This window comes from Scyliorhinus torazame, chromosome 5 (assembly GCF_047496885.1).
Source record: "Scyliorhinus torazame isolate Kashiwa2021f chromosome 5, sScyTor2.1, whole genome shotgun sequence".
Lineage (NCBI taxonomy): Eukaryota > Metazoa > Chordata > Chondrichthyes > Carcharhiniformes > Scyliorhinidae > Scyliorhinus > Scyliorhinus torazame.
Genome location: NC_092711.1, coordinates 295,809,081 through 295,824,919, shown reverse-complemented (window position 1 = coordinate 295,824,919; position 15,839 = coordinate 295,809,081). Strand labels below are relative to the sequence as shown.

General features: G+C 43.0%; 1 protein-coding gene and 1 long non-coding RNA gene across 2 annotated transcripts in view; one reads left to right on the top strand and one right to left on the bottom strand.

The window, feature by feature from the left end:
* Positions 1–7,405, bottom strand: part of LOC140421233 (insulin receptor substrate 2-A-like) — an 87,441-nt gene extending 80,036 nt beyond the window's left edge. Inside the window, exon 1 of the mRNA XM_072505788.1 lies at positions 3,669–7,405. Coding sequence (XP_072361889.1) covers positions 3,669–7,227 — 3,559 coding nt within the window. The 5' untranslated portion in view covers positions 7,228–7,405. The remainder of the gene's footprint in view (positions 1–3,668) is intronic.
* A 13-nt stretch (positions 7,406–7,418) lies between these two features.
* Positions 7,419–13,759, top strand: LOC140421234 (uncharacterized). Its single transcript, XR_011946695.1, has 2 exons — positions 7,419–7,742; positions 8,090–13,759. It is a non-coding gene; the product is annotated as an uncharacterized lncRNA (long non-coding RNA).
* The last annotated feature ends 2,080 nt before the right edge of the window (positions 13,760–15,839 follow it).

Here is a 15,839-nt window from a genome sequence, read left to right as displayed (position 1 = left end):
ATGAATATAAAGGATAATCACAAAACCACAGAGAATTCTCCGAAAATCCAATTTGCATAGCCTTCCTTTCTTTTCCAAAAAATATTATGTGCATATCCATAATGGACACAGTAGGACACATACATTTGCCCCCCAAAAAACCTGGTTAAAAAAAAAATATAAGTAACAGTATTAATTATAAACATCAAGAAATCAAAGCTAAATTTTAGTATGATTGGAAATTCTCATAAAATAAGCTACAAAACACATAAGTAACATGTTCTTGTAAAGTCAGTGCTCTAAGAATTGAAAATCTAAGTATTTAATGAATTTCAAACTCCCATCCTCCACATTGTGAATTTAGTTCAAAAGTTCTGCTTCCTGTATTCTATTCCACACCCACGTCCTGTTTCACCAAAATCTGTTCTGGCTGACCGACATTGGCTCTTGCGCCCCAACACTTCCAATTGAAAACTCATGTCTACATCTCGTCATAACTGTACCCTTCCCGCTCCTTTCAACCACCCAGTCCCAAAAGTCTCCCAGCACACACTGTTCTTACTGCTTTCTCCTTCCCTCCTTTCTCCTTCCCTCCTCCTCCATTACCATCACTACCACCAGCAAGCTTACATGGGGCTCTGCTTGGACACTTCCTGCACCCATCTCTCCCTTGACCTTTAAAGGCCTCTCTTACAACCCACCTCTTTGACAAAGCTCAATGTTATCCTTCCTATCTCATTCTTTTGATCTGATTAGGACTCAGGAAAAATGCCAAGTGCTTTCAGTGTTAAAGGTACTATATAAATTCATACTATTTTGCATTGTTATTGTTTGTAAATGTTTCACTCGATAGTATGCAGTTGACCTGTAAAACCAAAGATAATTTATGATCCACCAGAGAGTGAGGATTTATTGCCTTATTTAAGTAATAATTTCTAAGCTAGCATTGTAGATAAATGGCATTGTAGAAACCAACTATTTTCTAATACACCTGATAGGTAAAAGATAGCTATTTAGCTCTAGTTTTAAATACCCATTTTAAATTAAGGATTTCAACACTCATAACCTCAGGTCATTTCAAAACATATAGCTTCAACAGAACAGAGACACAAAACAGCATGACAAAGCATAATTCCAGTAGAGATTAAAACAACACTTTTACTGGGCAAAGATGAGCAAAGACAGTTTGACACTATACTTGTGTTGTACATTTATCAGATACATAGCAACACCAAGGTGCTATTGACCACAATGTGGATAATAGCGAAGTCAGCAGAAGTCCAGTTTGAACTGGATTTGATAATGGCACAGAATCGAATTCCATAACATGCACAAGTATTCAAGCATGAAACATTTAAGACTAATGTTGCACATTGAAGATTGACAGCTAACCGTCAAATCAAACTCATTTGATTCTAACCCAAACCAATTAGGATTACATAGGGGTGTAGATAGATGGCTAAAGACTGATATGATTTTGTATAACCGTGAGGGTCTGTACGGCCATCTTTATTCATGAATCATCTATACTTTGATCTAAACTATTCGCAGTCTCTATACTTTCACTTTTCCACTCTAACTCTTGAAGTAAATGCAAGCTGTTTTGCAATAAGCAACAAACCATTTCTGTATTATTTTGAAAGTTAAATTGTGTATAAGTTGCTTCTCTTTAAGTCCTTTTTGCTAGCTGGACTTACTGGAGAATACGATTTAAGTGACTCTCAATTGTAATCAAATAGAGGCAATGAACGATTCTTATTTGCACCAAAGAAGTTTTAACTCAAATTTCTACTGAGTTTTAGTGTTGCAAGTGCCACTAGATCTGCATGGTAGACCTCTTTCAGGCATTCTCCATTTTATTCCTGGACAAACCACTTACTATATTCTTTAACCAGTAGGCAGTTTGATTCACTCAAGTGCATCGATATTACTAGATCCAAGGTTCTGAAATTAGGAAATCATTCACACATTCAATTTTGGGGAGCTAATATTTGAAGTAGTGGAGAACAGGTCGCTACAACAGTAGTATTTTGTCCTCTTAAAAAATATGTATTAAAAATGGCCATAATATAAGCAATATCACATTAACCTTCATATGATTGGCTTGCCTCCTTTCTACAGATGCATGGCTGACGCGCCAAGTAGTCAACAGTTCCAGATAAAGGAATAATCAAACACCAGAGTACAATTTTGTTTCATTAAAAGTGCCCAAATATAAATGGAGCTGGAAAGTGGAGACTTAACCACTTCCATACAAATATCTCACACCGTGACCCCCCTCTTTCACTCATTGTACATAACATTGAGAAATTGTTGTGCAACATTTGCTCCCTTTTTATTTATCACTAAATCCACAGCTTATGACCTCTTCATGCAGTTCTCAAGCTCGTGGATCAATAAGCAAACAGATCGCAAAGTCAGCTTTTCCAGCACGATCTAGACAACAATTAATTCAGCAGACATTTTAAAAAAAAAGTTTACAGCAAGTGGCATGAGCCGTATGCTGCAGTTATCCAAAAAGCCCATCGAGAATATAGTCATTTTACACCCCCCACAAATCATTTTTACATTAACAACTTTACTCAAATCTGCCATAAGAGGTGGGCACTTAACAAAAAAAAGTGCAGGACAATATTCTCCCATCTACATTTTCAAGAATAGTGCTCATCACACACTAATTCTTCTTCCCATTCTGAATTGAATGTCTTCTTGCCTATTCAGAAGAAAATTGTAGTCTAATCTCATGACTGCAACCTTTAAGAAAAATGGTCAATTGATCTGGAATAAATCTGTAAAGTCAAACATTTGTGTTCATCTCCCTTCACACAAAAATAAACTGACCTGCACACCACCAACATTTGTCTTTGAAACTAGTGTCAGTAAGTTTAGACCACAAAAATGATCTATTGCAGCAGTTGCATGCATATAAATGACATTTACCAGACTTCACAACAGTCGGCTCTAAGAGAACTCTTCCTCACTACTGCAAATAGTGGTGAAATGAAAAACGCTTGTCACAAGCAGGCTTCAATGAAGTTACTGTGAAAAGCCCCTAGTCGCCACATTCCGGCGCCTGTTCGGGGAGGCTGGTACAGGAATTGAACCGTGCTGCTGGCCTGCTTTAAAAGCCAGCGATTTAGCCCAGTGTGCTAAACCATAAACAATATTGGAAAACATGTAACAATAAATCAAACATACTCTCCACAAATAGCAGAAAACAGAATAGTGCTCACAATTACCAATATCTAAGCAGTCTATCTGCTTCCAAGGAATTCACGGTCTACAATCACTGGATCACTAAAGCTTACGCATGTAAATTCTAAATAGGGCTGCCGGTGTCCCAATTACCAGATATGCACAGTGTAAAAATGCACTAGTCATGTAAGCCTCTATTAAAACCAGAGCAAGTACCTGTAAATAATGCATTTGTTAATACATACCCTTACAGCAAATTGCAGTAACAGCTTAATTTAATGAGCAAAGTGGCAAGGATTTGGAAAGAGGAGTGTTTTAAAAGAAGTCAGAATTTAGTTTCCACCCCCCCACCCGCGCAATATATATGCCACACTGCACACTAAATCACTATTGCACTTCCTGCAACCTGACAAAATTCCCAACTTCCATTTCACCCAGTCCTCACACAACTTTGTAGATCATCCAAAATATGGAAAACAAAAAATAGACCAAACCTTCAGATGTAGAGGTATATTTCAGCCCATCAGATTTGGTGAAGTCTATGCTGGCGTAGCCTCGAGAATCTGTACTGTTAGCGATTTGGAGGTGATTTGGAGTCTGCACACTTTCATTTGATTCACAACATCCGTGATCTTCCCTCAAGTCCAAAGCAATATAGTTCAATCCATTCTGAAATCCAGCAGAAGTATTTCTGCACATGGTACTCCTGTGTTCATCACTAAGGCAGTCATTTGGCTTAAGCCAAACATTATCAAATGAAGCAGAGCTGTGCCTCTTACCGCCATCAGCAAAAAAGGGAGAAGAAGGTGTCACCGTGGGTGTAGAGGAGAATGTCTCTGAACTGTGTCGTCTTCTTCCCTGTGGGTCAGCTCGGATCACCTTTGGACCTTGACTGGCATCAGAGGGAGGTTTAGAGACAGGAAAGGTATTTATGCTAGGATACTGATCAATAATGCACAATCTCTTCACAATGGCTGTAGGACTGGTCACCTCTACATTGTCTGCCTTTGGCAAAGCAGGATGAGTGGCTGTTGCTGTCAAATTAAATGACATTTCAGTGTAATCATCCACTTCAGTAGGTTTGCTGACACAAGTGGCAGCGAGAGGAACGCTGATGTAAGCATCATTTGGCTGGCTTCTGGGTATGCTAGAACCTGAAGCAATGGTCATACTAGTCAAAGAATTTGAGGAATGAATAGCTGGCTTTGGTGACTGTACATCTAAATCTACACTCATGTAGTCTGACAATGGAGACCTTCTGTGTTCACTGGAGCCAAGTGAAGATGGGGATCCTTCCGCTGATAGAGAATATGGTGTATTACTAGTTTTGTCACTAAAAGCAATATTAATATATTCGCCTGGACTTTTTGGTTCAGGTGGCAAGCTGTGTTCAAACAGTCTTTGTAAAGTGTTTACTTCTGGCGTACCTAGGGATAATCTTGTGGGTCGCTCAACTCTTCCTTTCTGTATAGCATGTTCATCCTGGTTTTGTGTCCTTGGAGAAGTTTCATGAACTAAACCATTGTTACTAATACTGCCAGTAAACAGTGATGCCTCTCCATACATCAATTTTCCTGGTGAACACATAGGAACATATTCATCGTGCTCACCATGTTCCTGTGAAGGTGTTTTGAATGACCGAGGCAGTGAATAATACGAGCTGTATGATTTAGGAGCATCAGGACTAGTGAGATTATAGAAGCAATCATTGGATAGTTTCCGCCTATTCAGGTTTCTCTGGGACATGTCCATATATTCACTATTAGTGAATTTTTCATTGCTGCTGCTTAGTAGTTTAGAACTGTATTCTGTAAACATGCTTCGCACTGGAGAGTTGCTATCATTGGTGGACATGACCATGTATCCCCTAGAGTCCATTTGACTTAACGGCAAAGAACCAATTTGCTTTGGAGCAGAAATGCTTTTAAGATTCATTGGCATATAATCATGGTTTCTATTATGGCTAGCAGATGCAACACCAGGCATCATTGGCATATAACCATCTCTTGCTCTGCTTTGGCTTTGGTTAACCGAGGATCCAATCTCAATATGACTATAATCTTCATGGTAAGGATTACAGGTAAACTTTGGTGATGCAGAACATGATAACTGGCTATTAATACCCACACAGTTTGAATCAACGTTAGACTCATCCAAAGATGAAGTTGTCTGTGTGGTTTTTTGATGCATTATTACAGCACCGGAGCTGGTTAGAGAATGGGTCCGCTTTCTGTATCCTTTGTCATCTCTTGTTCTGCTTTCATGATTTGCAGCATTTATATGCTTGTCCATTGAAATATAATCGCACAAGCAATTTTCTTCTTGAATTGGTGGGGTGTTCCCAAGTGAATCTGGTGTATTACTCCGAACACGGAAGTACCTGAAGTCCCCAGGACTAGACCCATATTCATCAGAGGAAATAAATCCACCATCACTTGGAGAACCACAAATGGATGAACTAGACGGACGTGTAAGAGGATCAGATGCAGAACCATGTCCACTGCTGGAAGAAACACTCACAGGGCTTGTAGTAGATGGCAAGTAGGTTACAGGCAGAGACACCGACCTACTATGGTTTGAGGGACCAAAGGGTGGCTTTACATACCTCCCACACCCTTCACCTCTGCTTAATCCCATCCTTGCAGAATTTAAGTGGATTAAACTCCCAGTAACAGATCCAAAGGGTCTTGTCATTGTACCTTCACCTTCACTAGATGTTCTAAAACGATATGCTTCACTCCTGGATGCAGAGGTACTAGTCATGCTCTCAGTTCTGGAGCGTCTTTGCAATCCAGTCTGACTTGGTGGCAGATTACCAAGGTGCCGTCGAGTTAAAAATGATATGGGGTTTGTCCCAGAGGACTGGCTTTTACTTCGGGGACGAAACTCAGCAAAAGCTTTTAGAGCTCGCATTGTCTCTAAAATCGTCTCATGCATGTTCTGAGCCACCACCGAGTCATCCACCTGCATCCACAACTCACCAGGGCCAATAGAGGCAGAACGGCCAACCTCAATAAAGAAAAAGTTCTCAGAATGACCACACCTCCTGATGTTCATCAGCTGCAAATGCACAGAAGGCACGTCAGAATTGATTTTAACAAAATGGATCATCTTGCTGGAAAGACACAATCTGTACACCCCCGTCAGGTTCTTGGTTTGCCCCAGCCCTTTGGGCTTCACGTTAATCTGCCACACTTCTTTGAAAACGGTGCCAGGGGTAAAATTGCCGTAGCTCTCGGCTTCGTCGGGCTCCAGCGGTATCGTCTTCCCTTCATTCATTAGATCGCTTATGGCCAGGTACCAGCTCTCTTGCTCCTGGTCGTTCTCTGCGACCATAGCGAAGTATTCATCTTTTGTGTACAGGGCTACGAGGTATTTACTTTTGGCATCTGCTCTCCTGCTGACCGTGAAGCACTGACAGAGCAGGATGACCCTCTTGGGGGCGGTCGACCGGCTTCTCCATTTTTTCTCGCTGTCGTAGTACTCGAGCCTGGCCGGACCCAGGTGGCTCTGCCCCTTCAGGACGAAGAAGCGCTTGTGGCCGTGCTTCTGCTTCCTCAAGTAGCCGTATTTCTTCACGTCTTGGTAACCGTCCATCGTCGTCGAGGTGGCGGCGGTTGTCGTGGCCGCTCGCGCCGCCGAGACCTCGCGCCCCGCGGGGGCAACCGTCTCGCGCTGGGTCCAACCAACGGCCGGCTCGCGCGCGCAACCGCCGCCGCTGTTGTTGTCGCCGCCGCTGCTGCTGGCGGCCGGCGCTTCGCGCGCATTCCAAGGCACCGTCTCGCGCTGTGCCGACGCGTAAACCCCCCGCTCGAGCCGAGCCGTTGGCGGGGGGTTGACCGAGTTCTCCGTCGTCGCGTGTCCCTTTCTGACCGTTGGTGCCGCCGCTGCTGCTGGTGGTAACACGGGCAGCGGGGTTGTTGTCGCCGCTGCAGCCGTCCTTCTCGTTACTGTCTCCCCGGCGTGTCTGTTGTTTTCATTGTCCCCTCTGTTGTTGTAGTGCCGGTGTAGTAGTAACTGCTCCTGGTGGTAATAATTGGGCGAGCTCGCCATTGTACCGGGTGCTTCCCCTCACCACCACTCCTCCTCCTGCTGCTGGTGGAAGGGGAAGCCCGCCACCTCTCAATCACGCGGCTGTCCCTTCTTTTTCCTCCCTCTCAAGATTTCGGCTCCGTAAACATCTCTCTGACTTGTCGTGAAAACAAACATTCAAACGGGACCGGTCGCTAGCCCCCTCCCCCCCCACCTGCCTTCTCAATCACGATTAAAAAAAACAACCTGTGACGTACCCTTAATGGAGTTGGACCGTACTCGCTGAGCCGAACGTGGGTGGACGGGGCCGACCGTTGACAGACAGGAGGACCGGCCAATGGGACAGCGGGACAGCCTCCAGGTGCGCTGCCAGTAACGCCCCAGCGACCAATCGGACCAGGGCGGAGGCGGGATATTTACCGTGCGGCTGCGCCAATGGCGTGACAGGCGGGCGGGAGCTGCTGCTGCTGCTGCTGGTGTGCGTTGGGCTCAGTGTTTTTCATTCTGGACCCGCAAAGCTTTGCTGATGAGGCGAGGTATTGTGTAAATCAGTCTCTGATTGTGCAATTTCACTTCTTGGCTCTTTAGGCAAATGGTCGGTGCTGAAGCTTCTATATTCAAGAGAAAAAAAATCCTTCCCTAATTAATATTTATCCAGTACGCACCCCATCATCAAGAAGACTGATGGGGGGGGGGGGGGGAGGGAGGTGAATAATGTAGTTAATAGTGAATAATATGCACAGCCAACTGTCAGTTGGGCACAACATGTAGGTTTGAAGGGGAATCTGTCTCGACGGGCGGGGCGTGGGGGGGGGGGGTGCAGCTTTACTTAAGTTGCTCCATAATAGGTACATATGATGGTTTAATTTTCTTCGGTACACAGCTTGGATAAAGAGGACGACGCGCTGTGTTAAACCCTCAGGAGAGTTGTAGTCGACAAACACGTTTTCTTTTTCCCGCGGAAGGGAATCCTTTGAGGAAAACGGCGTTTGCCAACAAGCCGTGCAAACGCATGCGTGCTGCTGCTGCCTGCACCTCCCTCCCACCGCCTCCCCCAACGCATGTGTTGTTTACACCAGAATTCGAGATGAATAAGCATTTGGTGTCTGCATGTAATGAAAAGGGATGTTGTTGCCTCCCAGCGTACTTCAATCTATTGGAAATCAGGACGATGAATCATTTCTACATTGTTAACCCCAGCCTATTGTACATTCTGACGTGTTTTTTTAATGGTTAGCGTTCAAACGAATGGAGGAAAGGGCGGATGGAATGACTATTTCACCAGGGTTGTTCTAACATGATTGATTCATTGATAACTTTAAATATGCATTGCACAGCGCTTGTTTATAGGCTGTTATTCCCATGTAAGCCACTTTAAAAAAAAACGTCAGGTTGATGAAATACATGTAGTAAACCTGGGATATTTTTCAGATCTGTGACTCGTAAAAATAGTTGTTACCTTATTGAACGAGGCCTGTATTTCTAATTCCCAAAATGTATGCACATATGCTACATTCTACAACAGGCTGCTTCGCTCGTTTGCTTCAAGGACAGCTGTCAACATCAACAATCTCTGAAGAAGCTAATTTGCAAATAGATGAAGTTTTTCGTTGCATAAAAATGTGAATTGTAATGTAACAACTATATTTGAGTTCTGACATTTTGCAAGCATACCTTTATATCAGTGTATTGTATTTCTTCATATTAGTTTGTTACTAATCAGTGGCCGTTTAAATAATCTATAACAATAATCTTTATTGTCACAAGTAGGCTTACATTAACATTGCAATGAAGTTAATGTGAAAAGCCCCTAGTCGCCACATTCCGGCGCCTGTTCGGGTACACACGGAGAATTCAGAATGTCCAATTCACCTAACAAGCCCGTCCTTCAGGACTAGTGGGAGGAAACCGGAGCACCCGGAGGAAACCCGCGCAGACACGCGAGAGCGCGCAGACTCCACACAGACAGCGACCCAGCAGGAAATTGAACCTGGGACCCTGGATCTGTGAAGCCATAGTGCTAACCACTGTGCTGCCCTGGCACATCCCATAAATTGGCTGAAAAAGGAATGAGATAATTACATTCAGAATGATTAAAAGCTATGGGGAGGAGGAGGTCTGAATAGTTACAACATAGACATACCATGTTTGCCATGTAACCAGCAAGATGATCCTGTGAACGGTAATAATAGTGGTAAACAGTCAAGTAAGAGGACCTACAGGAGTCCAAGTTTAGCTGCACTTTAGCTTAACCAAAGTCAGCAAATGTTCCTGCTGATTACCATCTTGTGTCACCCCCCCACCCCATCAGATTCAATACAAGTATTCGTATATTACAAAGTTTAAAGCTGTAATTTTAAGAATGGACACCTAAACCTGTTTAAGGTGGCTGTAGCAAATCATGTGCTTTTGATAGTATTATCTCCAGGCAGACTGGAAACTGACAAGTACCTAGGGCTAGATTCTACTGCCCCACCCGCCTCAAGAATGCCACTGGCGAGATGCCGACAATGGAAATATCCATTGACCTTGGGCGGGATTCTCCGGTCGCTGGGCGAATGCAGCCGGAGAATCCTGCCACTAATTACATATAGACAAACACGGCTCCTTGTGAAATTTGCATCTTTGTTGAGTATATGTCATCGATAGAAATAACCATGGACAATAGTAGAGACCTTAAAACTTAATGGGCGCTAGACAAATATGAAATGGGTTTCATCGACCTTCCATTAAATTGTGATGGTTCCTCATCCCAAACACAAAGATCTTGGCTGTCTGAAACTCTTGGTGTGAGAAGCCACAACACCGGATATTAACTGGTAAACACACCACCTCATTTGGAAAAGGATTTGGACTTGTAAGACAACCATGTTTGCTTCCTGCTTTTTAAAACCTAACAGCAGAACATCATCAGAGTAAGATATCATCTAAGCCATTGAACCAATCACAATTATGCAGCCAAGATCATTTCCAGCTATGCTTTGAAAATGGGAGAAGGACTCTTTCCACCCCATCCCTCCAACTTCAAGTACATTTGAGAACCAACCGCTTGGCAATTCAACTGCAATAAGCCGCACAGCTTACTGAGAATCCTCTGCTTTTACAAGACCTCTACTCCAGCTAAAGCATAAATTCACGCACAAAGCTACAGGCCTGCTGCAAAAGAGACTGATATCATTTCAGATTGTAATCATTGTTTTTTCTTCACCTGTATCTACTTATGTATGTGCGATTGTGTGAAAGATGTTGCGTTACTTCTGGGGTAAGTGTGTGCTGATATTTTTAAATTCACAAAACGCATGCTGCAGTGCTCCTTTTAATTTGCTTTCGGAGCGCTGCTCCTTCCTCAGGTGAATGCAGAGGTCTGTTCCAGAAACACATATATAGACAAATTCAAAGATGCCAAACAATGCTAGGAATGCGAGCATTAGTAGGTGATTAAATCTTTACAGATCCAGAGATGGGGTAACCCCAGGTTAAAGAGGTGTAAATTGTATCAAGCCAGGACAGTTGGTAGGATTTTGCACGCCAGATGGTGGGGGATGAATGTAATGCGACATGAATCCCAGGTCCCGGTTGAGGCCGCACTCATGTGTGCGGAACTTGGCTATAGGTTTCTGCTCGGCGATTCTGCGTTGTCGCGGGTCCTGAAGGCCGCCTTGGAGAACGCTTACCCGGAGATCAGAGGCTGAATGCCCTTGACTGCTGAAGTGTTCCCCGACTGGAAGGGAACATTCCTGCCTGGTGATTGTTGCGCGATGTCCGTTCATTCGTTGTCGCAGCGTCTGCATGGTCTCGCCAATGTACCACGCTTCGGGACATCCTTTCCTGCAGCGTATGAGGTAGACAACGTTGGCCGAGTCGCACGAGTATGTACCGCGTACCTGGTGGGTGGTGTTCTCACGTGTAATAGTGGTATCCATGTCAATGATCTGGCACGTCTTGCAGAGATTGCCATGACAGGGTTGTGTGGTGTCGTGGTCACTGTTCTGAAGACTGGGTAGTTTGCTGCAAACAATGGTTCGTTTGAGGTTGCGCGGTTGTTTGAAGGCAAGTAGTGGGGGTGTGCGATGACCTTGGCAAGATGTTCATCGTCATCAATGACGTGTTGAAGGCTGTGAAGAAGATTACGTAGTTTCTCCGCTCCGGGGAAGTACTGGACGACGAAGGGTATTCTGTCGGTTGTGTCCCATGTTTGTCTTCTGAGGAGGTCGGTCCGGTTTTTCGCTGTGGCGCGTTGGAACTGTCGATCGATGAGTCGAGTGCCATATCCCGTTCGTACTCACTTTCCTGTCCACTCCCTTTAACCCTTGATTCTTGGAGGGCCCAAAAGTCTGTCAACCTTGGCCTTGAATATATTCATCGTTGGAGCATCCATAATACTCTGGAGTAGGACATTTCAAACAGTTACAACCCTTAGAGTGAAATATATTATCAGTTTAGTTCTTAATGATTTACCCCTTATCCTGAGACTGTGCCCACTTGTTCTGGATTCCCTAGTCAGGGGCAACAACCTCTTGGTGTCTACCTTCTCCAGTCCTTTCAGAATTTTGTATCTTTCAATGAGATCACCTCTCGTTCTACTAAACTCCAGAAAGTAAATGTCCAGCTTACTCAGTCCAGGAACCACTTTAAAATAAAATTGCTGGGCCAGCATTTGTTGCCGATCCCTAATTGCCCTTGAACTGAGTGGCTTGCTAGGCCACTTCAGTGGGGGCAGTTAAAAGTCAACCACATCACTGTGTGGATCTGGAGTCACATGTAGACCAGACAGGATAAGGACAGCAGATTTCCTTTCCTGAAGGACATTAATGAACCAGATGACTTTTTTACGACAATTGGAAATAGTTTCACGGTCATCATTAGACATTTAATTTCAGATTTTTTATTGAATTCAAATGTCACCATCTGCCATGGTGGGGTTTGAACTCGGGACCCTAGTGCATTACCCTGGGTCTCTGGATTACTAGTAACAGATTACAGGATTACTACCACTAGATTCTCTGGTCAGGTGCGACGACCTCTTGGTGTCTACCTTCTCAAGTCCTTTCAGAATTTTGTATCTTTCAATGAGATCACCTCGTTCTTCTAAACTCCAGAAAGTAAAGGTCCAATTTACTCAGCCCAGGAACCAATCTAGGTTTGTTGTACCTCTTCCAATGCAAGTATATCCTTCATTAAATATGGAAACCAACATTGCATACAATGCCCTGGCTGTGACCACTCTCAAGCCCTGTATAATGCAGCAAGACTTCCTTAACCTTGTACTTGCAATAGAGGCAAAAATGTCACTGCATTCCAAATTGCTTGCTGTACCTGTGTGCCATCTTTCGGTGTTCCTTGTGCAAGTACACAGTCCCTCTAAACATGAACATTTACAAGTTTCACACCTTCTTAAAAATCTCCCTTTCCATTCTTGCCACCACTTTCCTACATTATGCTCCATCTGCCATCTCGTCCATTTGTTTAACCTGTCCATATCTCTTTATAGCTTCTCTATGTCCTCACAGCATGCATTTTCACCTGGCTTTGTATTGTCAGCAAACCTAGTTACGTTACTCTCAATGTCTTTGTCAAAGTCATTATTATAGATTGTAAATAGTTCAGGCCCCAGCACTGATCCTCGTGATACTCCACTAGTTACCTCCTGCCAACTTGAAAATGCACTGTTTAAACCATTTCTTTGTTTTATGTCTGTTAATGAAATGTCCATCCATGCTAATATATTACCCCCAACTCCATGTACTCTTGCATGATTGCCTTTTGTAGTACTATGTATTTTTGAAATCCAACTACTGTCTTCCACATCTACTGGTTCCACTTTACCCAACTAGTTAAGCCTCAAAATACTCTTTAAATTTGCTCAACACAATTTCCCTTTTGTAAAACTATGCTGACTTTGATCATACTATGATTTTCTAATTGCATTGTTAATAACCTGTTGTTGATCTATACTGGCTACACCAATCCCTTGGTTGACTATGCCAAACCTGGCCCCACACACGCACAAACTGCCCAGAAGATTACAGAAGCATGTGTTGAGATTGATCTAAGGCCCTCAGTACCAGTTGTATGATAACACCTATCTGAAACTCTATAAACAAGAAGAGTTAAAATTAGTGCAAAGTTTGGAAAATCCCTTCTGCAACCTACCAAGTTTTGGAACTGGTTACCACCACCAAGCCCAGTGCAATTCAGTATTTCAACTAAATTCAATCCGTAAGATGCAGTTCGGAAAGGAACCGATGCAACCATATTCCTTACGTGGTTTGGGTCCTTAATGAAGTACGCAAATGATATATGTACTTCAGTAATGTTGAAATGGTGTATTTGTAATTTGAATATAATTTCAACTGAACATTACCTTTTTAATATCTTGTCCACACTTCCCTGTCACCTGAAATTGTTTGTCTACTTTTGTTATCACATGATTGTTACATTCTTGCATGATTTTAACTTGAATTGTTAGTCCATATATATTTAGATGTAGGTTACACTGAAATTTAGCCTTCGAGCTACAAACGTGTTTCTTCAATAAAAAAACAAAATATGATTATAAGACTTCCTTCATAATAGATTCCAACATTTTCACATTGACTGATGTCATGCTGACTAGCCTGTGTTTCTCTCTGCATCCTTTCTTGAATAGCGGTGTTACATTTGCTAACTTCTAATCTGCTGGAATCATTCTAGAATCATCACCTGTCCAGGCTGCACACTTAACATTCAGCTAATAGCATCAGTGCTCCTGGAAAAAATATGAATTCCAAGCTAAGGCTTTCAGAGAAGGTGAGCCTCCGCATAAAATATTTATCGAAGGTATATCTGCTATAAAAGGAAATTCAGTGGACAAAGGAGACCATGTTATGGTGGAACATGTAACTTAAACTTTGTTTAAACTTTAAGTTTGCACTTTTTAGAAATTTCAGTTACTAAGGAAAAATGGGAATGGCAAACATTCTAGAACTTGATAGAAAAGATAAATAATACAGTCCCACCCAGAGATCAGATTATGCAATTACTGAGTGTCAGAAATACAGTTTCCATTATAATTGTGGATAAAGGAATTTACAAACCGAGACAAAAGTGCAACAACAGGCAAGTAGTTTTGTAGAGCAAAAGTGCTTGCAGATCTAAGAATTTTAATAAAAACGGATAGATAATATGTATATTAGTGTTTCACCTGCTGAGTTGTTCAGTGATTGGAGGAAATTTATATTAATGTAAACAAAGTGCTGGACAAACTCAGCAGGTCTGGCAGCATCTGTGGAGAAAAACAGAATTAATGTTTTGAGTCCATTATGAGTTCTTTGGAACTGGCTTTGCTTTTCTTTGAGCCATTTTAATGTGATTGAATTAAAGCTGATGCTGCATGGCATTGCTCTTGGAAATAAAATAGTCTTAAAACAAAGCATTTTTGCTTTTTAAATTAAAAAAAAAAAAAAAAATCACAGCCTCTCTTTTTTCCATCTTGTTTGGACATGTAGAGGAAAGAGAGATTGGAGATAAGGTAGTGGGGGTAAGAAGATGCTGCTGCAATGGTGCAAGCAAATGGGTGGTGAGAGGCGGGATTGACATGTGAGGAGTTAAGCATGGAGGAAACAAAAGCTTGTAATTCAATGAAGAGGGGTGCAATGAAGAGGGGTGATACCTGAAAGAATGGTGAAGGCTGGAGCTTAGATTAATCATAGTGAAGTGGGAGTGTTTGGATCTGGAACATTTTTTGTTAATTCATTTACGGGATGTGGGCATCGCTGGCTAGGCCAGCATTAATTGCCGATCCCTAGTTGCCCTTCAGAAGGTGGTGGTGAGTTGCCTTCTTGAACCGCTGCAGTCCCTGATGCGTAGGCATAATATGTGCTGTTAGGGAGGGAGTTCCACGATTTTGCCCCAACGACAGTGAAGGAACGGCGATATATTTCCAAATCAGAGTGATGAGTGACTTGGAGGGGACCATCCAGGTAGTGGGGTTCCCAGATATTTGCTGCCCTTGTCCTTCTCGATGGCACTGGTTGTGGGTTTAGAAGGCGAGTTACTGTAGTGCATCTTATAGATGGTACAGACGGCTGCCACTGTTCGTCGGTGGTGGAAGGTTTGAATGTTTGAGGAAGCGGTAACAATCAAGCGGGCTGCTTTGTCCTGGATGGTGTCGAGCGTCTTGAGTCTTGTTGGAGCTGGACTCATCCAGGCAAGTGGAGAGTATTCCATTACACTCTTGACTTATGCCTTGTAGCGTGTTACTCTCAAGACCATGAGAACATATGGGATTTGAAAGCTGAGATCATGGGTGGGTGGGAGCTAGAGACATTTGAGTGGACTGAAGAACTAGCTAGCTATACCCAAGAGGTTTGTGGTCTGTTGGGGTGTATGGTCATGGAGTGTTAGTTTGGAGAGTGCGATGAGCGGACAACAGGGTCGTGAAATGAATGGGCTGTACAAGTATTGAGAGTACATACATAACTTGTCGATTTATCTCTTCAGCTTGGTCTTTTCTGTGGCTCTGTTCCAATTAGGGCAATCAGTGGATTTGCCTTTCTATATTGCCTATGTCCGAATGCTTAGAGTCGACAGGTATCGAATGATACCACCACAAGTTTCAACCGTCTATCGATCAAAGAGCCAAACACCAGTTA